General features: G+C 42.6%; 1 protein-coding gene across 4 annotated transcripts in view; it reads left to right on the forward strand.

Moving 5' to 3' along the window:
- Positions 1–516: 516 nt before the first annotated feature.
- The window catches only part of USP3 (ubiquitin specific peptidase 3), a 49,900-nt gene continuing 26,623 nt past the window's right edge, over positions 517–23,793 (forward strand). Inside the window, exons 1-3 of one of the 4 annotated variants that reach the window (XM_037396085.1) lie at positions 517–535; positions 20,269–20,329; positions 22,674–22,805. In XM_037396085.1, the coding sequence (XP_037251982.1) occupies position 535; positions 20,269–20,329; positions 22,674–22,805 (194 nt within the window). In that variant the 5' untranslated portion in view covers positions 517–534. Of the gene's footprint in view, positions 536–3,667; positions 3,888–6,391; positions 6,420–15,721; positions 15,877–20,268; positions 20,330–22,673; positions 22,806–23,793 lie in introns of those variants that run through there. The other 3 variants (XM_037396083.1, XM_037396084.1, XM_037396086.1) reach the window with 3 other exon arrangements.

Below are 23,793 nucleotides of genomic sequence, written 5' to 3' on the forward strand. Positions count from 1 at the left end.
TCGGATTCATACTTGATATCGATTATTTATTTTTTTTTTCCTGAAAAAGCAATCTTCTGTTCTGATGGAATCTCTATCAGCCCAATACAATTGTACTGCTATAGTCAACGTTATTCCCCACAAGAAGCAACTCCTTAAGAAATGAGGGATCCCTCCTTAGCACTGGAGAGAACTATTAATCCTATGATTAATAGATTAGTGGATACTCATACTATGAGAGTAGAAGTTTAGCTAATTTCTCACCGTGCGGGTGCAAGCGGGGGGGGGAGTAAAGAGCACTTCTGTCCTTTGGGGCTCCCCGGTACCTTTGGCAATACTCGGTGTCACACCGCCCCCGCAAGGCACGTGTGCAGAAGTGTCCCCGAGGGGAGGCACGCCTGCCCACACTTCCCCCAGCACCGCCACGGGTGCTTGCTCTGGACGTTGTCCCAGTCTGAAATTTTTGTCCTTCATCTTGGCCATCTTGCCTTTTAGAGGAGAATCTTGAACCGTGTAAAGCGAGTTGCTTGTGGTGCTACAACCAAACACTGAGCAAGTATGTGACCTTTCTTTTCAGAGCACATGCAGGAAATGGAAATAGGTTTGTTAATGAGACAACACGCTGCCGGATATGTGCTTGTGGTATTTAATGTGCTGTGGTGTACTTTCATACGCAGAGGCATGCAGCTAAGCTTCTGTTTGCCGGAGAGATGGCATATAACTCACAGAGCTGCTAGGCCGGCCTCTAGTAAAGGTTTTATTAAGCTGAGGCCCTGTGTTAGAATTTACCTATTTTCTGATGCTTTCTGTTGATATTTTCCATGCAAGTTGTCTCCCTTAGAGACATGCAGAGTGCATCTACACTGAGTAAAGAATTAATTTCCTTGTGGTGGGTTTCTGTGTAGTCTCCATTGCTATGGCCATCGTATCTGAATATTTCACTTTTACACCTGTGGGAAGTAAGAGGTGAACGCCCCATCCATCAAGTTTCTACTAGGTCTAGATTGACATGTAGTGTTTTCGGAGTGTTTACTGCTTTATGTGTTCAGAGCAAAAGACTTGCTAAATATTCTTCTCAGTTGAGCGTTTAGGACATCTGCCAGTCCTATTCCACATGTTCTGAGTTTACCACTCAGAAAAGAAGCAACATGCCATTGGAGACTATATTCTTTCTCTCTTTAAGCATTTAATCTGGAAATTGAGGATGGATGTTCAGCCATAGAGACAGGAAGACTCCAACATGTATGCTCTGAACAGAGCTGGCCTCTCTTCCTCAGCTTTTTTTTTTTCTAACTTAAGAAAACAGGTCTACTTTGTAAAAAAATTGGTTTAAATAACTTGCCAGGTGGCATGCAAGAATTGTCTGGCAAAGATTGAATTAGATTCTAGTTCTTCAGGTTAGCATTCATTCCACTCCACCAGTGTCATCCCTTCTTCATTCCACGCTCTCCAGTTTCTACAGCAATTTCTACACTGATCCCTATCGGCTGCCCCAGTCGGAGAGGAAACAAGATGGCTCTCTCTTATTGACTCTTGTAACCTCATACTTGGATCTAGTAGTATCTTGCCAGAAGATACTCTTCCATCATGACCATGCTTATAACAACTGTTCTAATATAAGCTATTGTGGCTCTACTGATTTCAGTACATTGCCGCCAGCAGAGATGCAATAGTTCATGCTGGCAGGGGTTCAGCTGCAGCGACTGCGCAAGGCAATGCTGCTCTTTTGAGGCAGATCCCGGTTTTGTTTACTTAGGAAAGGAATTGGTTCTCCTCTCCAGGTATACTGTATCAACTGTACAGTCATGAATGAGCGTGCTAAAGTGAAAGTAGGTAACTTAAAAGTATTTACACAGGGGTTTTTTACCATATGCAATCCCTGTTAGCCAGTTCTTTACTTCTGAAAGGCTAAATATATTGCTAACATAATCCACGCAGTGAGGTAAGAACTGTTGTGGTTAAACCCTGGTTGCAAAATCCTACTGAGAGAAGGCCAAGTGATGCTGGTACAGGGGGGAAAATGAGAAAGGCAGATCACACTGAGGTTTCTTTTTTACTGTTTGTGTGTAAGGATGGGTGGGGCACGACAAGAGCATTAGATGTATGTATTGGTTAGAGAAGACAGCAACTGCAGTGAAACTGCTGCTGCAATTTAATGCATGTCTTCCTTGTACTTTGTGGCAGAGGGTGGAGGGCGGAGGGAGGGTAAGAGACAAAAGAACCCCTTGGCTAATACATAAACATGCTAACACAACCACCTTTTTGCTCCTTAAGCTTGTACAAGCAATTCTTAGATGTATATCTAAGTTGTGTTGTATGAAAGTTTTAGAAATTCTGTCCTCCCAATTAATTTTTGCTCTATTTAAACAGTATTTGTTAGAAAACTATAGAAATACATGCTTTCTGTAGAACCTGTAAAATGTATGTTGGGAATGTTACTTATGTGATTGATCAAAAGTGACAGTTTTGAAGGACAGGGAATACTTGAGGAAGCTCCATAGTTTTGTGTCAAGGTAACATCTGCAGCCATTTAATTCAGTTTGGCATCTGTGAACTATTCTGCTTCCAACTACACAGCTGGAAATACAAGCTAACTCCACTGAGTATAGTCGAAGGAGTTTCTGATGCTGTAGAAAATGGGATCTTTCATGCTCTGAATTTCTCCACCCCCCACACCCTCCCTGCTGTAAACACTATGAAAAAGAACACAAGGAGTAAAGCTCAGTGTTCTACCAAGGAGATCTGTGACCACCAAACCATCTTTGGTATAAATATTTGAAGTATCTCATCTGAAAATTCATAGAGCTGTCAGTTTCTAAAATAATCTGCTATGAAACTGTGCTGTGCCATGCTTTTGTGTCCACATGCAGGTCACACAACAGGCAAAATCAGTGGCAAAACTGTGTTTCTTGCATTAGCTGTGGTAAACGAGGAGGTTGAAAGCTCCAAATATGCAGGAGGATAAAGTATATTTTATATATATATAATTATTAACTATATATTTATATCTTTTAATATGTATTTTAAATATTATTTAATATATGTATTTTATAATATATATTAATATCTATATTAAGAAATCCCCGCTTTTTCACAGGTGGTGGACTTTACTTGCTGCATGAGTATTCTCAGTATAACACGTGTATTGATCCGGCATACGCGTGTAAACGGCTGAGCCATAAACTTCTTAGTTTGTGGTGTCTGGAAAAGCTGTCATGTTATCTGTGCTTTTATTGCCACTTGAAGGTTGCGGTGGTGGCGCGGGACACTCGGCAAGCAGCTCACCCTGGGCTCAGCGGCCCGAGAGCCGCGCCGTGGGGAGGGCCCTGCCCGCCGCCGGCGACGAGACCGCCGCGACCCGCGATGGCTCCCGGGAGAAGCCGAACCGCGGCGCCTGCCCGGCCGAACGGGGCCCCGGCCCCTGCCCCTGCCCCGCCGCCGGCTTTCGGGGGCTCCCCCGCACGGCCCGGGCTGCCGGCAGCGGAGCCCCGGCTGCAGGCCCGCCCGGCACGGGGCCGCGGGCGGATCGCTGCGGCAACGGCGGCACGGAGCTGCGGGCCGCGCGGCAGGGGGAACGGAGCTGCGGCCGCACCGACCTTCAGCAGGCCGCTCCGCCCCGCGGCTGCGCGCCGAGCCCGGCTGCGCGGAAAGCCCGGCGGGGGGCGGGGTGAGGCCGGCTGCGCGGACGGGAGGGCGGCTGCCCGCAAAGCCCGGCGTGCGGATCGCGGGCCGGCCCCAAGATGGCTGTCGTGCACGGGGTGCCGCCGCTGTAGCGCCGCCAGGACCCGGCAGCCGCGCCCCGGCCGCCGCGCCCGCCATGGAGTGCCCGCACCTCGGCTCCAGCGTCTGCATCGCGCCCGACTCGGCCAAGTTCCCGCAGGGCTCGCCCTCCTCCTGGTGCTGTAGCGGTGAGTGCGCCCGCCGCGGCCTAGGCTGCGCCGGCCCGCGGTGGCCCGGCCGCCCCGCCGCCCGGGCGCCTCTCGCCGCCGCCCGCGCCTTTGTTCCCCGCGGGCAGCCCCTCGGCGGGCGGGCGGCTGCGGCAGGGCCCGGGGGCCCGGCGGAGGGAGGCTGTCCCGGCCCCCCCCCCGGGGCCGCCCCGCGGGACCCCTCACCGCGGGGGGCGCCGCGCTGCGCCCTCCTCCCCGGCTGCCGCCCCGGGCCGGCCGCCGCCCGCCGCCCGTCTCGGCGGGGCTGGGGGGCAGCGCCTGGCCCGGCCCGCGCAGCTTTGTCTGGGCCCCAGCTCGTCCCCGCCGGGCGCGGAGCGACGCGGGAGCGCGGCCCCTCGCGCCTTTTGTCTGGCGGGCCCGGCCCTGGCGGTGGGGCGGGGGCTGCCGCCGGGGCTCGGCCTCAGCCGGGCGCTGCTTTCTTTGTGCTAACGTGCGTGTCTGGGAGGGCTGCAGCCGAGCGCGGGTTTAACTGGACCGCCGCGGCCGGAGGCGCCGCTTGGCCCCTCGGGAAGGCCGGGAGGAGCTCGGTGCGGGCGGCCGGGGGTCTCCGCTACGCTCGCCGACCGAGTGCCGCGCACCGCCGCCCTGGGCGTGCATCCCGCCGTCCGTGGGCGCGGGGGCTCCCTGTGGAGGGGCCTGCCCAGCGTGTGCTACGCTCGGCGCGCTGGTGGAGCCCCGCAGGCTCCCGCACAGGCACCCCCGGCGGCTGCTGTCACCTGCGCTGCGCGGTTCTGTTTGCTGGGAGCGCGGCGGGTTTGGGTGTGCGCGGCGAAGGGAGGTGGGTCCCCCTTAAAGGAGCAGCGCGGCCTGTGCCCCCCGGCACCGGAGAGAAGCCTCCGCTGGGAGCGGCCGACCGGGCAGCACCGGAACGCCAGGTACATTTTCAGGTGTTCGGTTTGTCGCACGGAAGACGGTTGTCCTTTGTCTCGGCGCCGGCGCAGCGCAGGGAAGGAAGGCTGCGGCTGGCCGTGCTCCCCGGGCTGCGGCTCCCGCAGCCGAGGTGTGGCAGGGCTGCTGCTCCCTGGGGCAAAACCAGTTCCTTTACTCTGTAATGCCTCTGGTTTTTACAGGGGAACGAGGTGGAGAAATGATTAGAAGGAAAGGAGAAGTATAGGGAAATTTGTTGTCCCCAGTGTTTCTTTACTGGGGAAAAATCCCATAGTGGCAAGAAGTAACTCTGTGTTACCTTCAGAGTGGCGAGGTAAGCAGAGTTGTCAACCCGAAGCATATGGCAGCGGGGAACCACCCTTCAGAGAACTTCAGAAAGATAAAAGTGCCAAAGCTAAAAATAGAACTTTCCAGACTTAAAAAAACAAGCCAGTTTACAGCTACAGGACCCGGATAATCGTGCTGCTTCTCAACAAAGAAATTGAAGTGATTAGAACAAGTTATTTTGCTGTTCAGAGGTGTTTCTCCCAAACCAGCACTGGCAGGGAGAGCCAGTTTCTGGGCGATCGACTGAATCATGGTGCTGTGAGGCAGGAAGAAGGTGCTGGGCAGTTGACGAACTGAACAGTGTGGGCTGATGGCACCGTGTCCAGGGGAGTGTGTTTGCCGTGCTTTTACAGAAAATTAAAGATAAGTCACACAGTACTTGCATAGATAGCTATGGAATTCCTAACAAGTGGCTAGACGGGAAGATGGCTACGTTGAGTTTAAAACATTCCCATTGAACAGGCAGCAGGCTCTCGTTAATTTAAAGCAAATGAAAATTGTTCGTGTTACAAATTAATTTTACGTTTCTACTAGTATAGTAAAATGTAGTGCCTCCCTTTGCAGTTCCAGCTAGTCATACGTGATCATTTTTACATTAACTCCTTAATGGCATACAGAGTACTGTTTCTTTCTTGCTTGTACTCATTTTACTGAGATTAATTTTTTAAACGATACATAATACTGGTTTCTGTCAATTCACAGTAAATACCGTTTCTTATTCTCACTTCTCTTATTCTCTGGTTTTGCTGCAAATTGGTAATATAAAAATAAATAGAGAAAATGCCATGTATAAATGAGTATCTTGTCAAAATTTAATGCATTTCCTATTGCTTTTGATGGTGTTTTCTAAGGTTCCGTGGGCTTAGTTCTTTTTGTTGTTGGCGTTGCCTCAGTTAGAGAAAAATATTTGGAAAGTAATTTTCTGCAGCCTGTAATTATCAGGCATCTCTCATCAAGCACGTTGTCTTAAAATGACTCAGAACTTGTCGTAAGCCCTGTTATGAGTTGCTGCTGACCTTTCCAGAAAAGGAGAGTGAGTGGAGATAATGGTACAGGAAGCTTTCTGGCAGCCACCTGACGTGCCAGTGATAGCAAAACATTGCAGGATAGGTTGGAGAGCGAGTTATTATTTGAGACAGCCAGTGGCTATTTTTATCATTATCTTGCATTTCTGCGATTTGAGGAGCTGGAATTGTCACAGAGTGATGCGTACTGGTTAAGTACCTTTTCCTTGCCCCTCCACAAAAACTCTCATGATTGCAACAATGGCTTCACAAGGTAATGTGGAAACACTTTTGAATGCTCTTATTTGATACTGAATGTTGTGTCATTGTATAACGGAGGAGTGTTGCATTTGATGCTGATGTTTGGAAGCTAGCTTTACTGGAGGTTGAGGAATTGATGAGAGGAGCACGTGCGCCAGCCTGAGGGGTTCTTGTGGCCTAAATCAGTTCCCCTTGAAGCTACCTGCCAGCGTTGTTATGGAGGCCTGGGGATGCAGGAAGCCTCTTAAAAAAGCAGTAAGAGGAAGCATTGACAACAAATGTGTTGATCCAAGTATGATCGTTTTTGCTTCAAATTAAAGAGGAATGGTGTATGCTTGTTTGTAAGTGTCTTTAGAACTTCTCTTAGTGCTGTGCAGTTTGGAAGTCGGTGAGTTTAAGCACCAGCATTTAGAAAATGGCATGCCTTACCCTGAGTATTTAATCCGGTCAAGCGTGCTTTGTACAGTAAGCGAGGCAGAAAGCAGCATGCATTTCCTCTGAACAGCTTTGAGACTATCAAAACAGCACTCAGAGTGCCTTTTTTTCAGATCCAGAGGCAGGTTGTTGTAATTGGGCATTTAAGAGGAGAGGAGATGAATATATAAAGCAGAAATTGTACAGAAACTGAAAATGGCCTTTAATCACTGCTGTCATGTGAAATACTGCATGCAGATGTCTGTTAACTCCAATTAGAGTGCACTCTTTCCATGCACTTCAATTTCTGAAACTTCTGCTGAAGTTGGAAGCAGAGTAGCTGGAGGTGTTGGCAAGACTGCAAAGTGTCACAGACTGAATCAGTTGGATTTGTATGATGAGCCACACCTTCAGCACTGTTGTGAAAATCATGTAATTATGAAAAGTACTTTGGAACAGCTCAGATGTGGTATTTCTCCACAACATTTCATAGACTCATCAAACCACAGGGAGCCATGCCTCATGTAAGTGAGATTAAAATCTTCTAAGCACACCTGTGCAAGTCTGAAGAGTTTTTCCAACTTTTTTTCTGCATGGCTGAGGATTCATTAGTTGTTCTCACTGGACTGCTTGATGTTTGGTGTAGAGTTTGAAGTTCTTTCTTCAGAAGAACAACTGCAGACAGATTGTCTCTGCTGAAACAGAGATTTGGTGAACTTAGTGTTTTTTAAAGTGGAACTGTACTTCTTAAGTAAGCTTAAAACTCTTGTTTTTCAGATCACTGTTAGTTAAATACTTTTTTTTTTTTTCTCTCCCCTCCCTTAAACAGCATAATTTTGTTAGATTTTGAAGAGCAGCAGTTCTTGCTGCAGACTGGTATTTCCTGCAAAAGCTCAATATATTTGCCTGGCAACTGTTCCTTGCATTCTAACTTCTGTTGAGTAAGATCTGTAACTTCACTGCTGGTCACAAACATACGTCGTGGCATTTGCAAATGATGCTGGGACCATACGAAGTACAGAGGAGAACTAGCACGAGGAAGCTGTGTGAGGCCTAGTGAGCAATGATTGTGATGGAAAGCCACATGCTGAATTAATGACATTTTTTCTGTGTTTGAAGTAATTTTCTAAATTACTTAGTAGTAAATTTAGTTTTAGTTTAGTTCAGAATAACCCAGAATATCACTGAATGCTTTATTTATATACAAGAGCAGATGTTTTGGGCTGAGGAGGAGAACTTTCAAGAACATGACTCTACTGAGTCAGACTGCCTTTGATAATTTTTTTTTTGTCCCCCCCCCCCATCAGTTTTTGTTTTTGTTTCCTCGGTTAAATAATTTACACTGTTCGCTGGGGTAGGTAACAACCTTCTGCCACACTGTGTTTTTGGCACTGGACTGTTGCAGTCAGTGCCAAAACAAATATACTGTAAAAGCTCAGGTACACAGGCTTTAACCCTCTTGGTTTTCCTTTTCATCTCTGCTCCTCCTTAGTGTTTCTTCTCCATCAGTATTTGTCTCTCCATTTACTTTTTCTTTTTTAGTACTGAGGTAGACTCAGGGTAAAGCTCATCGACCGTGTGTGGAACTAATGGTCTGTATGTGTGGGGCTTATTTGTCACCCTACATCTGGAAAATGAATTTGGCTTGGAAATTACCAGATTCATTCTGAAACATAAAATGACAAAATAAGTACATTTAAAAAAAAATACCTCTTTTTTTATTTGGTCAGTTAAATTTGATTTCAGAGTTGGGTGAGTAGTCTTTCATCTGTTTCTCTGGGTCACTGCAATGCAGGAATGCTTGTTAGTAACTGCAGGCTTTATAGGTGGTTGTAGATCCTTAAATTAATTCCCAGCTGTCTTTTTAAATAAAGCTTGTTAGGTTTGGGGTTTTTTTAGACTCAGTCTTGCTTTCCTTAAAACTGTAAATCCTGTTTGCATTGGTCACTGATGTATGAGCTAGCCATGGGGGCTGTAGTTCTCTTTGCCTGTGTGATAGAGCGTAGTGCTTTGGAACCCATTCCGTTAGGAGATGCGTATTTGTTGAGATGGGGTAAGGGTCTCAATTTTGGTCTCATAAACTAGACCTAATTTTCCTTTTAATTACAAAAAAGGGGAGTCTGTTCTCAAATGCTTGATTGTCTTTTAAGCAAATAAACTTAAATTAATATTTTCTAGATTTTCTTTTCAAAAACTTGCTTGTACTCTCTACTCAACAAAACCACAATCTGTCATAAAGGTTGAACGTACGCTGAGGAGAGAGGCTGCTTCAGAGGAGAGCAGTAGTTGGACGTTCAATACATTGCCTTTGTTTAGAAACTAGATCTAATCACTGTGATGATTTTGAAGCCGAACTTGGAAGAACAAATTTTAGTACTGTCTGTTCCAAAGTATTTAATGATCTAACTAAAAATCAGTGGTTTGAAATGACTCTTCAAAGCGTTCCATGTGGTAAGGAAGACAGGATAGTCTGAGACATCATGGAAGTGGGAGATACAAAGTGGGTAGGAGAGTGTGTGGCAGGCTCTTGATTTATCTACAGATTAGTGCCGATCTCATTACAGCTGGTTTAAGTGTAAGCAGGATAGTAATTTTCACCTGCCTTTCCCAAGCACTTCAAAATGTGCAGGTGTTAAACAAGATCAATGCATTATTCTTTGTTTTTCTGATCTTTGTGAGGTGCTAAGGCCCACAGAGTTATTAGGCTAGTTAGTTTTTTGTCGCATCTGCCTGAGGTTCGTAGAGTGAAAATTCCAGACCCAGTGTTTGGGATGAAATTAAGCTTTGAGCCATTTCTTTTTTGATCAGTCCCATCTGTTTCATTTAGTAACCTGTTCATGCTTTGATTTCTGTTTTAACAAACATTCATCAACTAGGTAAAAAGTGGCTAAAAGGCCATTAATTAAAATAATCCATGCGGGTTAGAAAGTGCAACTTAACCAGAAGTTTAGATCTGAAAACTAGTTAAGGTATTCCTGATTTTTATTTTGAGATTCTTAGAGGAAATGGTCTTTATTGTGTAGAGTGAATTAGAATTATAACTGATAAAGTATTCATTGCTTTATGGTGTCCTTGTTATGCGAGCAGTGTAAGATTTTGTGTCCTTAGTGATTCATTTCCTTGATTGTAAGAGGGTGTTTTGAACTGCACATGACATGGCGAATGCCCTTATCGTTCAGCGATCTTAGCTGGTATGTTGAAGCAATCCTCCAGTGGTTGGGGATTTTTTAGTCCCTTTTGAATACCTTGTGTTATTTTGGATCTTGTAGTTATGATTTTTTTGGACAGAATTTATTACCCATTTGAATCAAGTCACAATACTCACAGGCAGCCTGGCAAACTAAGGCGATTCTTGAAGTTAGCCTGCCCCCCGATACTGCAAGCAGACAGCTTTTTGATTTTAAAGTGACCTGGTGCTATCAGGCTTGGGGATGGGGGCTGGAGGTCCTTAGCAACACCAAACAGGCAGACACTGATTTTTCAAGGTAATTTGTAGGTACACCGTTTAGGATTCTATGTATGTGAGCATCTGCTTGTCCATGTCAAAATACAAGTGCATTTTCTGAGGATAGCCATGACCCTCTCAAAAAAAAAAAAAATTAACCTTCAGTTCATTATTTTTTTCATTTGGTAATGTTTTTTTTCCCCACTCAATATTTATCTCTTTTTTTTGTTCACATGGATGGTTAATAATGTATATTTCACTAGTATTGGGGAAGTAGAAATGAAATGGTGGGGACTACAAATAAGCAGATTAATTAAAAGGTTATATAAAGAAAGAATGAAGACTCCTTGCTGTCTTGCCCCTCTTTTCTGGAAACTCCCATTTCCAGCTTGAATGTTTTGACCTGCGCTTGATTGCTGACTGACTCAAGAAGAGCCCTTTCCTTAAGGGTTTAAAAATTACATTACGCTGTTGGCTTTGCTGTGTTTCTTTCTGGCTGCTGTCAGAAAATGAGTGTTTGTCTCGCTTTAATGTCAAGATTGGATAACTTTTTTCTTTTTTTTTTCTTGGCATGCTACTACTATAATGAGGAACAATATCTGTTTTCCTGTGAGGGCTAAAAGCATTGAATTTTAAAGTATATCATTATACATGTGTGTGTGTGTACATATGTATTTAAACGTAGTTACTAGTTAGTTATCAAAGTAGCCAAACAACTAGAAATTGTTTTTAGAATGCGAAGGAGAAACAGAGGCAGCAATTTATTTTTTTTTCAAATGCTTTTGGCCATGATTGTTCAGTAGAATAAGCCTTGAACTGATGTATTTTGTCTTCTTTTCCTCTGTCTTCATCATGCATGTTTTCTCACTGTTGCTTTCAGGTAGGATGTGATTTCTGTGGTGTACGCAGGAAGATCAGCTGCTGACGTTTCTTGACCTGAAGTTTGACTTGACACATAGAAAGACTGAATTACCAAAAAGTACAGCACTGCTGTAGTCTGCGAGCTAGCGCCGGTGTGCGTGATTGGTAGTGCTCAGTGACCTTATTTCTTTACCATAACAGAATAAGCAGCACAGCATGTTCTGGTGTGTCTTTGTGTACAGCTGCTGTAGGTGACCTGACTGGTTGTGCACACCTCCCCGTTCCTTTAACCGCTTCCTCAGGAACTGGCCTGCCTGTTTACGCTGCTTGAAAGAAGTTTTCCTTACCTACTTGTCTGCCTTTCCACTACTCGATTAAGAATGTAGGCAAGTAAAAAAGCACGCATTTTTTAACGTCCAAGTTTTTCAGTGTGGAATTGGGATTGCATAATTGAAATACTGAACTGTAAGCCATTGTGGCTGAGGAGGTGAATTACATGCAGATGAAGCTAATCATGCTGTTCGCTGACAAACATCCTTCAGTGTTAGGAATGTGTCGGGCACTTCAGTGACCTATTTATTCTATGAAAAATTGTTCACATACACGTGTTTTATATTCCTATTCAGTTGTTGTTTAGTATGTCTGAATGGTTTTCCGTTGTAATAGAGTGCTTCGCTGTAACCAGCTGAAGTGTCTTTCATGAGACAGAGCAGCACTTTTATTTAGTGACAGAGAGGAAGAAGCCATGTGTACCTGTATGCATGAGCACAAAGTCGATTTCATGAGTTCACTCACTATCACAAAATGAATGACTTGTTTCACTAAACTTAATCAGTCTGGTTTTGGCTGAAAGAAAATAGCAGAAGAAATAACTGGGGTTTTTTTCCATAGCTGTAAGGTGAGGGTAGCTTGTTTGGTAGTTTCAGTGTTCTTCAGACTGAATTCTCCTGCATTTGAATGAATTGGGTTAGGCTAAGGCTTGATACTGTTGAGACTTCTGTTTGTTGTGCATCTCTTTCTTTCAGTGTTTCATACCCTCATAACAATAGTTAACATTTTTGTTAGTAATGCTTACCAGGAAACTTACTTCCATGTAAATTCTCTTCCTTTGATGTAAATGTAATTTCAATCTCATCTTTTCTTTCCTTTTCCTCAAGAATGTGGGTGTTAGCTGATTTTAAAACACTTTGAATAGTGTAATTAAACACCATTTCCCCTTCTGCCTGGTTTCATTATGACCAGAATGCTGTTTTTCTAAACAGGCAATAAAGAAGTCTAAAGATGTAAAATATTGTTAAATAGAATGTTTATTTTTCTAGTATCAAACAGTTTAGAACAAGTTCAGGCCATTTATGAACTCAGTCCCAGACATGGGACTGAGTGTAGGATCGAAAGAAGAGCTTTATGTGAAAAGTTTGAAAACAGACTTTAAAACCTAAACAGTAAAACAGCTGACTTTGTAGGTAAGGTGTAGAACGTGGCTCTAGTTTTCAAAGCCTATAATGTTCCTTTTCCCTGCATTCTCTGTCTAGAAATGGGCTTTAGCCTATTTGAAGTTTTAAAAAATACTCTTGTAACATTTACTTCCTTTTTCAGTCACCTGGCTTTCATTACAGTTACACATCTGGAATTGACTAGCCCTAAGTTCTAAAAATGTAGACCAGATACTTTTACCAGATGTGTATACAGTTTAAACACACCACCCCCCCCCCCCCCCCCGCCCCCAAATCTCAAATCAAACAAAAAAAAAATGAAACCCAATGCTAACCCCACCTCCCCACCCCTCCTACCCCCTGCCAAAAACCCCGAACTCCCAACCCCCAACCCCCCCACCCCTGCAAAAAAACCCAAACCCACCAAACCAACAACTATAGGCATTTAACTCAATATTTAAGTTCTGGAACCTGCTCTTAGATTACAAAATGTTAGCATTCTGCTTGAACTTGGTGGGCTTCTGTGTATGTTAGTGCTTGCCCTGTCTTATGATTTTACCAATGTGTTTAGTTGAGAATACTGGTTTCTGTATTATTGATTCCTCCTGAATGTAAATGGACTGTAGGGTCAGGTAATAATAAAGCTTGCATGTATACTTACAGCAGCTGGGGTTTTAAATACACAAAAGAATGCAAAGTCAAAAACTGTGAACATGATCAGTTGTGTTGATATGTGTGTACTTGGTGCTGTGTAACTTACACTGCCTGTTATGTTTACGTGCTGCCTGTAAAAACACTGACTTACCTTGGAGGGTACCTAGATTTTTTTTAGGCCGCTTTTATTCTGCTAATAAAGTGGGGTTTTGAGTGCCAGGGTGTCCGATTCTGCACATATCCAGATGTCCTGCAGTCTTGACTGATGTTCTGTGATGAGTAAGACTTCTGATTTTTGCCCTGAGAAGCTGCTTTATTGTATATGCTGGTTTATGACCGAGTTTATGGGCCAGAAGGAAAGACTGCACATGGCTCTGTCATGTTGTGATTTGCACAGCTCATTGTAAGTGGAAAATCCTTGGTTCCAGTGTCGATTCTAATGATTGAATGTTTCATCTGGTAGATTTTGACTGTAGAATGCATGGGTATTCATTGCTGTGGAGACTGTAGCCTGGGTAAAAGCTGTGAAGGCTGGGCTCCATGAAAGTCACACTTCCTTGCTTTGGCTCACGGTTCCCCTCAATAACTACTTATTCATGGGAAGTGCCATCTTTAAGAGAAGGAGTTGTCAGTCCTCCCTCAGCACGGAAGAGCTGCCTGGAAGGAAGGTCTTCTAAGGGTGCTCCTGAGGTATTCACGGCTTGAATGAATGGGGATCTTATGGAGAGAACTCCTCAGCTGATTTATTCAGTCTTTGAAAAGAGTGTTGTGTCTGCATCCAGAGGGAGTTCCAGAGCTGTAAATTCCAGTGGTGGGCAGAGCCTTTTTGCAGCCCCAGCATGTAAGCCCATATGAGGGACCACATCCAAAATGTTTGTCTCCTTGGTATTTATCACAGTCTAATAACGGCAGAAGCTCCCTACTTAGAATACCGGCTTTCATCGATGGCATTCTCTGGTGCCTATACCTCTCACGTTGCATATAGCATATGGGAACTTTTAGGTATTTTAATTCAGAGCTGTTTTAGGCAAGTCACCTGAAAAGTTTTGTGTAGAGTGCTGAGTTTTGGGATGTCTTACCCTTGCCTGCAATTAAAATGACATAAAGGACTAAGGTGTTGGGGCCAGTAGGCTCAGTTCTGAACTATGCTGATAATCTTGTATTATTTTGGTAAATTATTTAATTTCTCATTTTTCAGTCTATAGATTGGAAGTGGGCTCTGAGAAATGCTCTGAATCCTGTGACTGAAAAAGTTTGCATTTGAGATCTTATACTAAAGGGTCTTGCATAATTTGGGTTAAATGTTTGTGCAGTGTTTTGTATTCCCACCACTTGTGAACGTTTTCCAGGATTTTTGCTGGCAGGTTTCTCTTGCCTTCCAGATCTTTGGAGGAGGTAGCTTTTCCCCTGATGCCTTAGGTCTGATGTGTCACAGACAGAAGGATGGTGTTTCACAAAGCAGGGGTTTCACATTCTGATACACAGATTGTTGCTGCTTTTCTCTTCCCATGTTGTTGCTGGAGACTGCCCAGCTCTTCTTTTGCTACATTTGTCAGGTCCTTTTAGGACCAAAATGTAGGGTAACTGAGGATGGTTAGGTAAAATGAAGTTAAAGGTATGGGGAAGGAAAAATAGGTCTGTTTCTATAGACTACTTTCACATTATTCTTGCGCCCCCCCGCCCTTTTTTTTTTTTTGAGAGAGAATGGGCATGTGGGTACACACCCATGCATACGTATAGCATATGTATACATGGTACACATACAGCATGCTAGACATGTAGCACATATGTGTGTTTGTCATAAGTGCTTACATGAGTGGGGCAGTTTGCTCAGCGTGATGTGAGTGACCAGTGCAGACACAGCGATGTAAATACTGTTCCTTCTGCAGATGCTGAGGTGAGTAATGGTGGCCTTTTTCAGTTTAGCTTGTTCAGTGTAGCTGACCTGCTGTGTCAACATAAACTGAACTGAGAAAAGGTCTCTTAGTCCAAAGATATTTCTGTGTAGGTCATTACGTTATTGTAGTGTAACCATATAATTATACAAGGAAGATAGTGTTGGTACAGCTCCTTTTGAGAACAAAGTCCAGGCTGTTTTGTAAAGGCTGTGGAGACTCTTGGAAACAGTTTAAAGACTCTTAATCTTGTTTCCATTCAGTGTGCGCTTAGCAGAAGGACCAAAGTATTGCTCTTATTGTGCTGATATTTCTGTGGCCTTTTCTTTAGTGATGTGGTAGAGTATTTTAAAACTTGGATGTAGACAGGGTTCTGTAGTAGCTATGGCCTCGGGTCACTTGTGCTCGGGTGCCTGGCGAAGTCGCCGGTTTGCATCGATCACACAGCTGCGCTGCTGCCAGGGCTCTGGTGGATGCTGTGTCTTGCAGGTTTCTTAACTTGGCTGCCTTACAGATACTGCTTCCTGTTTGTCTCCTCCTCTTCCTAGTTCTTTTTTCTTCTGCCAGTTTCTAAATTATGCAGCGTGCTATTTAAACAAAACTATTAGTTTCACAGGTTGTTTGTATGCTTCTACTTAGTTGTGACTTTCCTACAGTGGAAATCTGCAGCTTTGTTCTGTAAGGAATACTGCGTTTGCCAGGAGTGTTCGTGCTTCACAAGACGGCGTTGGGAGTCAGTTTTCCCTAAGAAAAAGTCAAGGTTCAGAAGTACGTATTTGAGTGATCCTGAGGGTTAGATGGGGCGTGGGCCCTGTGATGAGGCTGCTGAACTGATTAGCCCATGTCTTAGTCATTCTGCTTGGCACAGCTCGGTGGAAGTTATCAGGATGATTTACAGAAAGTGGAGGCTGGAGGGATGACTCCAAACATTCCCATAGTTATCTATGCGCCTGTATGTAGCGGTGTTGGGTTGTTTTCTCACTTGGGGGGGGGGGGGGGTTGATACTCCGTTTACAGAGGGCTCTGTAGGCTATATAACAAACGAGTAATCGGATTTCACTTGGAGAAATCATTCTGTATAAGACAGTATTTCCCCTTCCTATTACATCATGAAAAACTGATTCTAAGCTTCTGAATAAGCTGATACTGATGTAAAATGGCAGATGACTTGCTGCTTCAGACAACATTGTGGCATTGCAGATTTGCTTTCTTTTTTCTTTTGGCATGTTAAGTATCGTCTTTGCCTAACCACTTGAAGGTAAGCTAAAAATACAGCAAAGTGAGGCAGTCGGTAACTGTCAAAGTAGCCGCTCCAGTTCAACCTGAGAAAACAACCAGTGTTCCTTAGCCTGTATACCGCTGAATAAGGTGTAACAATCACAGATACATTTTTTCTAATATGGTTAAGATGTTTGTAGAGTATAACTTTATTCCAAATTAAAGGGTGCTAATGTAGTGCACCCCTCCTCCTTTTTTATATAGCACTTAAAAAAAATTAAAAAAAGTAAAAACCCCAATCCCAATTGGAATACTGATTGTTGAGGGAAGACATATGCACCTGTACAGATGGATTTGAGAGTGTTTCCTCATGGTTCGGTGTAACTGTCTGACCTGGAAGTTCTTAACTCCCAAGTCTGTTTTAAGGGCCAAGTTCCAGCGCTGTGTAAAGTGCTTTGAATTGAGAAGGGATTTGCTATGGATCTTGGTCTCTTGTTTCTAGTCTGCTTCTAAGCCTTGTGCCTTCATGTCAGTACCACATCTGAAAGGAGTCACATGCATTTTCTTTACAGATGAAGCCAAACTGTCTACCTTTAATTTAGATTATGAGCAGTTCAGGACAGTGACTATGCTTTTGCCGAGTTCCATGGTGCCTGTCTTATTAAGACTCCTGACTAATGCCTGAAGCTCCCAGCCTAATTTAACTTATTAATAGTAAGGGACAGATGGTAACTGCTTCAAGATCTGAATTGAGGAATACCTAGAGAGCCAAGCTTTAATGCAGGTATCTACCAAGCCAGCCTCAGAGAAATACAGAATGCAGTCTTCAGCAACCTTTAAAAAAAAATTGCTTGTGTAATCCCTCAGAACAGAGCAACTGTAGGTCACAAATATTGTACTGACTTCTGTGTTTAATCTTAAGTGGGAGTCACTTCCATGTTATTTGAGTTCTTTGTGGGAGGAGATGTTTGTGCAGAAGATAAACTACACATTTCTAATGTGATGCAATTGGGACAAAGTTCTGCCTAAAAGTTTAAGCAAACAAATGAGCCATCTTTTCCTATTCCCTGATATCAAAGATGAAAAATTTTAGTGGAAGCTATGTTTTTGGCGTTGTGCAGAGTTGGTGGACTTGTTTGCTGCCTTTGTACAGAACATATAAACCTGGTGTGAACTTCGCAGAATGAGCACTACTTCAGCAGAATTTTGACACTCGACAGGCAAGCAGTGCAGGTATTTAAAATACCCGAGTGTGACATTGTAATTGCCTGGTATAGGGTGGAAAGTAAGAATGATAGTTTACATCATAAAGCTTTGACCTACTGGTTGAGATCCAGTTCTGTCCACAGATGATAACATAGTGAAAGTAAAAACTTTTTTTTCGAAGTGAGAGATTTCTGCTGGGATTTTAATGCCAAGATGACTTTCACGTTCCTGGCAAGGAAAGTGTATGGTAGTCGTTTGTTCGTGCAGTGCTTAATCTGTGTTTAAGTGCATGAATGGTTTTGGTTTCTCTTTCCTTCTGGTTAATTTTTTACCTTTCAGTTTGTGTAACTCGGGAAAATAAAATTGTATCAGGTTTAACTGGTGGTACGTTTAGCCCATTTTTAACTGATGATGGCTATTTAAGGTCTTCTGTTTGGCAGTGCCGAATGTTGGTTTTCTTGATAACATTTTGGTCAAATTAGATGCACCTCTTCCACTTTCCTAACTTGAAATGTAAGCCAGAACAGCTCTACCTTGCTGCCTGCTATCTGTTGGAGGATTACCATCTCTGTTGTGGGAACACATCAGCTTTAGAAATAGAAAAATTTGGTTTTGGTTTTCCAAAACCAGAAACCTGAGACGTGAGGAAATGTATTTCTCAAGTAAAGGAGTAATTGCAGCAATTGAAGAAAACAATTCTGGAGGCTTTACTAAAGAGTTTGAAGTCATTACTTCAAATAGTATTCTGTGGAATGTGCATTTTTTCCAGTGAACTTAGTTAGATTCTTAGTTTCAAACGTTCCTTGGATTGGGCCTATGAAGTGAAATACAACTATTTGTAATAATGAATTCAGATCCAGAAAACAATTCTTTAAGCAGTGTTAGCTGGTTTATTTTTTGTCTGATTTAAGTAAGAAAGGTGAAAGCTAATGGTGGAAAATTATAGAAGCTCTTCTAAAGAGCTAATCTAGTTACTCATCTCCTGATTAAAAATTGTGACCCCCTCCTTGCTTTTTTCATTTTAATTATCATGTAATTTGATAAAGAAACTTCTTTCGCTTTTGCCAGCATGGTTTTCTCTGATAGTCTTTGATCCCAACAGTTTGATGTGTACCATGGTTTGTAGCTTGTGAACCTATTTTTGAGTGTTGCTAGAAGTCCTGCGTTGCCTGCTCAGGGGATGCTGCCCTGGAGCAGCTTCCGTGCACGCTTGTTACCCAAGTTCCTTTTTCTGAGGTGTGACGCCACACAAGGAAGGCTGCTGCTTAAGCTTTCCCACAATAAAAACCAGTATAAATTACATGTACGCTAGGGTTTGATCCTCTTCTTTGTCCTTCCCTCCCTCGGCCTTGACACACCCTCATGTTTTTGGTGCCTTGTTTTTCCTCCGTAACTGTCTTGACTGACTGCTCCAAGCAGCAGTTATTTTCAGTACGTAGAAAAGTTAGGTGTCACCATACCCTTTTGTGTTTTGGGGATAACTTAAGTCATCTTTTATGGTTGTTTTCTGCCCTTGCGGAATTGCACTTAGCATTTAATTTTCTTTTCTCATTAGGCTGGGTTTTTGAAAGTCTAGTGCTCTTTCTGTAAATTTTGTGCTAATGGATAGATGTTAACAATTCTACTTCATTTAAATCTAAGTGTTCTATGTTGTAGCATCCCTCCTTCAATGACATGAGCCAGATTGGAATTCCTCTCAAAATTTGAGGGTTCCATGTCGGTTTAGTTGTATTTCCAAAATTGCTATTGTTTATAAAGATGCATGTACTTTTTCTTGACTTGATTAATGGAAATTTTGCTCTGCTTGCCTGTTTTACTGTGTCCTGCTTACATGGGTTACTTACTGAGATTTTCTTTCTAATCTGAATTTACAGACTTTGCTACTGGGTTGGGGTAGGAGTTAGAACGATATCCCATTTCTGTGACTCTACCCAGGGGTGGTGTTTCATCATTTTCTAGCATCTACTGTTTTCCCCCCTTTAATCCCTTTAGTTTAAAACATCCATGTTTGTTTAATTTTTCTAGGCTTAGAAAGCAGCTAAAAACTTCTGACACCTGACACTGTGAAGCACAGCACTGCATTACATTTTACCCTTTCAGCTTCTTGTGCCAGACTGAAAGAGTAAAATCCTTATGGGTAAAGCCTTTACCAGCACTGCAACATAGGAATGCATATTGTAAATGGTATATGTTATCGTGCGTTGCACAGTAACTTACTCTGTGTGCTTCTTATCAGATTGCCAGGCTTTCTTGCAGTATCTTCTTTAAAATGACTTCTTGTATAACAAGTTTTATGAAACAGGAGTGAAGTACTACGGCTTTTTTCCTGCGCGTTCGGTGGACTGTCCTATTAAAAGCCAAAAGGGAAGTGTTTAAACTTTACCAGTGTTTTTGCTACTAATGCTTCTGATATTCTGGTATTACATTTCAAAATCAAGTAAACCTCATGTGAATACAAATAAATTTTTAAATTTTTCATGGAGTATAACAGATAAATGTGTAGCTTGTGACTAAAACCCAAGCCAGAAGAAGGCTGATGTGCTTTAGTGTCGATAGCTCTTCAGTCTGTTAGCTTAGTCCCTAACACAGGTTAATGAACATGGCTGGCTGTTGTGTATAACTGTGCTGCTAAGGTGGAGTCAGCAGAGCTACTGCTAATGCTCAGGATGTGTTACACAACTGTAATATCAGAGACAATTAATTTGACACTTTTTTTTTTTTTTTAATCTTTTATAGTGTGCCGGTCAAATAAAAGTCCGTGGGTCTGTCTGACATGCTCAAGTGTCCATTGTGGAAGGTGGGTACAAAGTGTTAGTATGCAAATCTTTTAATCAGACCTTTACCTTTTTCCTTGTTTGCTTGACTCTGAGGCAGTTTCCTGAATGCCTTATAATTCCCTGAAATAAACCTTTCATGATCTCGTTTAACATTGTATGTTTAATACTAAACACACTTCTTTGCTGCCTTGTGAGAGTCCCGCGATTATACTCAACATAATTCTTTTTCTGAAAGAAAAGTATACGGTGAATGTGATTGCTCAGCTCAAAGAGTGCCTGGAGAACTCCTAATTCAGGGGTTTGTTGTAAAGTTCCATTGCGTGAAAGGTTTTTTCTATTGTAATAAGATGAAACCAGTAATAATTCTTGGAAACCCACAAATCCAAAGTTGGCACAGCTTATTTTAAGAAAAACAGCAACTGTCTAGCTTAGACAGAAAATACCTTAAATGTACTGTAGTGTAGTTTTGGAACAAAGTTATTGCCATAACATTTAAGAACTAGCTACCATTGGAATTCCTTCAGAATACATCTGGTTTTTGTCTGTAGTAGTTGAAGTACACCAAAAGAATTTGTAGAGGAATGATGGAGTCAATGTTTATTCTTTGTCAGGATAATTGTAGAAAATTTGCTGCTACATAAATGTTTGAGATGCACATATTTATGAGGACGCAGTTAGTGTTGACATTTGGACAGTATCTGAGATGTGAACATGTTTTCATCTGTAGGGTAGTGTCTGTGCTGATGTGCTTCTATTCTGGAAAAGCATCATTAACCTTGGTGACTTTGTCTTTTAAAGTGGATTCAATGAACTCCAGGTTTTGTTTCTTTGATCTGGGTAACAGTAACTGCCACAGTTTTAATAATGTCTCTTACTCACAAGCCCCTTTCTTTTTCTCTATTTATGTATTAATTTATTTTGTAAATGTATACTTGGTGAGAGCTAAGAGAGGGGGAGCTACTTCTTGTTAGTGTGATGGTGTGAAATAAATAGTTTGGAATATTTTACTTGTTACTAATTAAAAAAAAAATATGGTTACTGTCCACTTATGACCTTTCTTGCGTGCAGTTAGTAGACATTGAGTGAATTACTTAGGCAGTTTGCTTTGACTTTCTGAACTGCTCCCATCCATCAGGAGTAGAAAATAATTGAATTAGAAGAATGTAATATAACTTGCAACGGGAGCACTTTTGATCGTGAAAGCACACAGCATATTCTTCTGTTCAGGTAATGTTTGAAATCAAAGGAAAATAAATAGAGCTTTTCAGATCTTTGCTTGAAGTTCATCCTCCAGGTTAGTCACTGGGAGCATTACTGACTGTGTTACAGCAGCAGAGCATTTCTGTGGGAGCGTAGCTTTATAAACCTGGCATTTACACCGTTAGGCACAAAACCAAACTCCTGCAAGCACAACTGTCGTATTCTGGTTGTGACAGAATTGCTGCAGGATTGTGCCAGCACAGCAATGTTGATAACTAGCACAGCTGCGTTAGCAGAATTGTTTACACCTGCATGTGGGAACAAGTGTAGAATACAAAGACCTTCATGTGGAGCATGTGTGGACTTCCTATCTGTTCGTGTGACTGAGCTCAGCAAGCAAGAAATGGGGAAGGAGGGAATTCACCAGAGGACTGGCCATGCACTTCTAAGTATTAATGATTTTTCAGCTGATACTTAGGGCTCTTGCATTTGTAATGACACTTTTTGTTTTAATTAAAGATACTTAATTTTCTAGATCTCAAATTTTGAGTGTGAAAATACTCATTGTGTCAGCAAAAGAGCTGTAGGTTTTAAATTTTTTTTTTTCGGTTAATGTGGCCCCAAGCCCTAGAGCCTTTCATTTTCATGAACTTCAGAAAACATAGAATGCGCTAACGCTAAATCCTGCTGCAGAGTGGGAAAGCTTTAAGTGCATGTGCTTTCATATGGGGGTCAGCACACTGTTAATCACAAACATGATGAGTGCTGGATGGTAAAGAAAGTAGAGCTGTAAGAAAAGTATATGGGAAAGCAATAAGGAGAAGAACCACGTTACAGGTATGGAAAAAGGGAGCTAATGATTTTCTTGGTCGTGAAGGTGCGTCAGTCATTAAGGGCCCAGGTCCTGGGGTTTGGTACAAGGATGCCAGTTTGTGGTTGCTATGAAGGAGATGGAGAGATTAATTTGGACAACACGGGTGAGTAAAGGGATAAAAAAATCAGAAAATTGAACCAATGTTTTCACACAGGTCAATTGCCTATTTTAATGCCTGTATAAACATTGGATACTTATTAGGCTGCCTTTTTTCTTCTGTTTTCAATGAATGCTTGTTAAGTAACTGTTTAAAAGAATAATACTTTTTTTTTGTTTTTAATTTATTTTAGATATGTGAATGGCCATGCAAAAAAGCATTATGAAGATGCACAGATTCCTATGACCAATCACAAGAAAACAGAAAAACAAGAGAAAGTTCAGCATACTGTGTGTATGGATTGCAGTAGTTACAGTACATACTGGTAAGGGTTTAAATGCTGTAAGTTGACAACTTTTTACGTACTAGAAGGTGAAAGCTTCAGACTGATGTAGACCATTGTATTGCATGCATTTTTGAGCGTTTAACCTCCTGATTTCCAGACCTAGCTGTTTAAAAATAGTTACGAAATAACCTTTTGCTTTTGCATGCATACGTAGCACTGGTTGAGGCTAAACTTTGGCATTTCAAATGACCTAGCAGAAACACTCTGAAATAAATGTTATTTATGTGGTTTGGAGTTGCTTCTGTTTGCTTTGAAGTGTATTGAGAAACTAACCTTTTAATTGCAAAAGCTGCTGTTCGGTTGTAATTACTCCTTCCATCAAATTGGTGAGTCTTTTGCATACCCTTTATTTGTCAGAATATCAGGAGGAACCTGTCGTTCCTGCTGAAGAGATGTGAACTTGAGGGACGTGTGTGTGGTGTTTAGGGTTCTTTTTTCTGATACCAGCTTTTTTTTCTTCACTCTGAAAGAAAGTCTGCTTTCTTTTGGAGATTTGGTGCAACATGTATGAGTTTGAGAAAGTGATGGATCCTGTTGGGAAGCAGCGTCAAATCTCTGGCAAGATTAAGTAGCAGAATCGCAGAAGTGTTTTGTTTCTAACAGAAGCATGGCCTGGGCTCGTATATTCTATAGTTTCTTAAGAGTGAGATATGAGCACTGTTTAGGGAGATGGAATAGTTACTCTGGTAGTGTCAGGTTCCCTATCTTCCCTGTTCCTCCAAGAGCAAAGACTGGAAGTTATTGAAAGCAATGCTTGTGTGTGTTCAGTGGCTTCCATCCTCTGCACCCCTAAGCAAACCTGTTGACAGCTGCTTCCCCATCTCCTGTTGGCTCCATGTTTTCCCATGAATGTTGTTAGTTCTGTGGTGTGGCAGTGCAGATTTGAACAGTGCAAATCTCCTGGAAATCTGCATTATGGTCTTGTAAAATTACTGAGTAAATAGCTCCACTGATAGGTATTTTTTTG

This window comes from Falco rusticolus, chromosome 7 (genome assembly GCF_015220075.1).
Source record: "Falco rusticolus isolate bFalRus1 chromosome 7, bFalRus1.pri, whole genome shotgun sequence".
Lineage (NCBI taxonomy): Eukaryota > Metazoa > Chordata > Aves > Falconiformes > Falconidae > Falco > Falco rusticolus.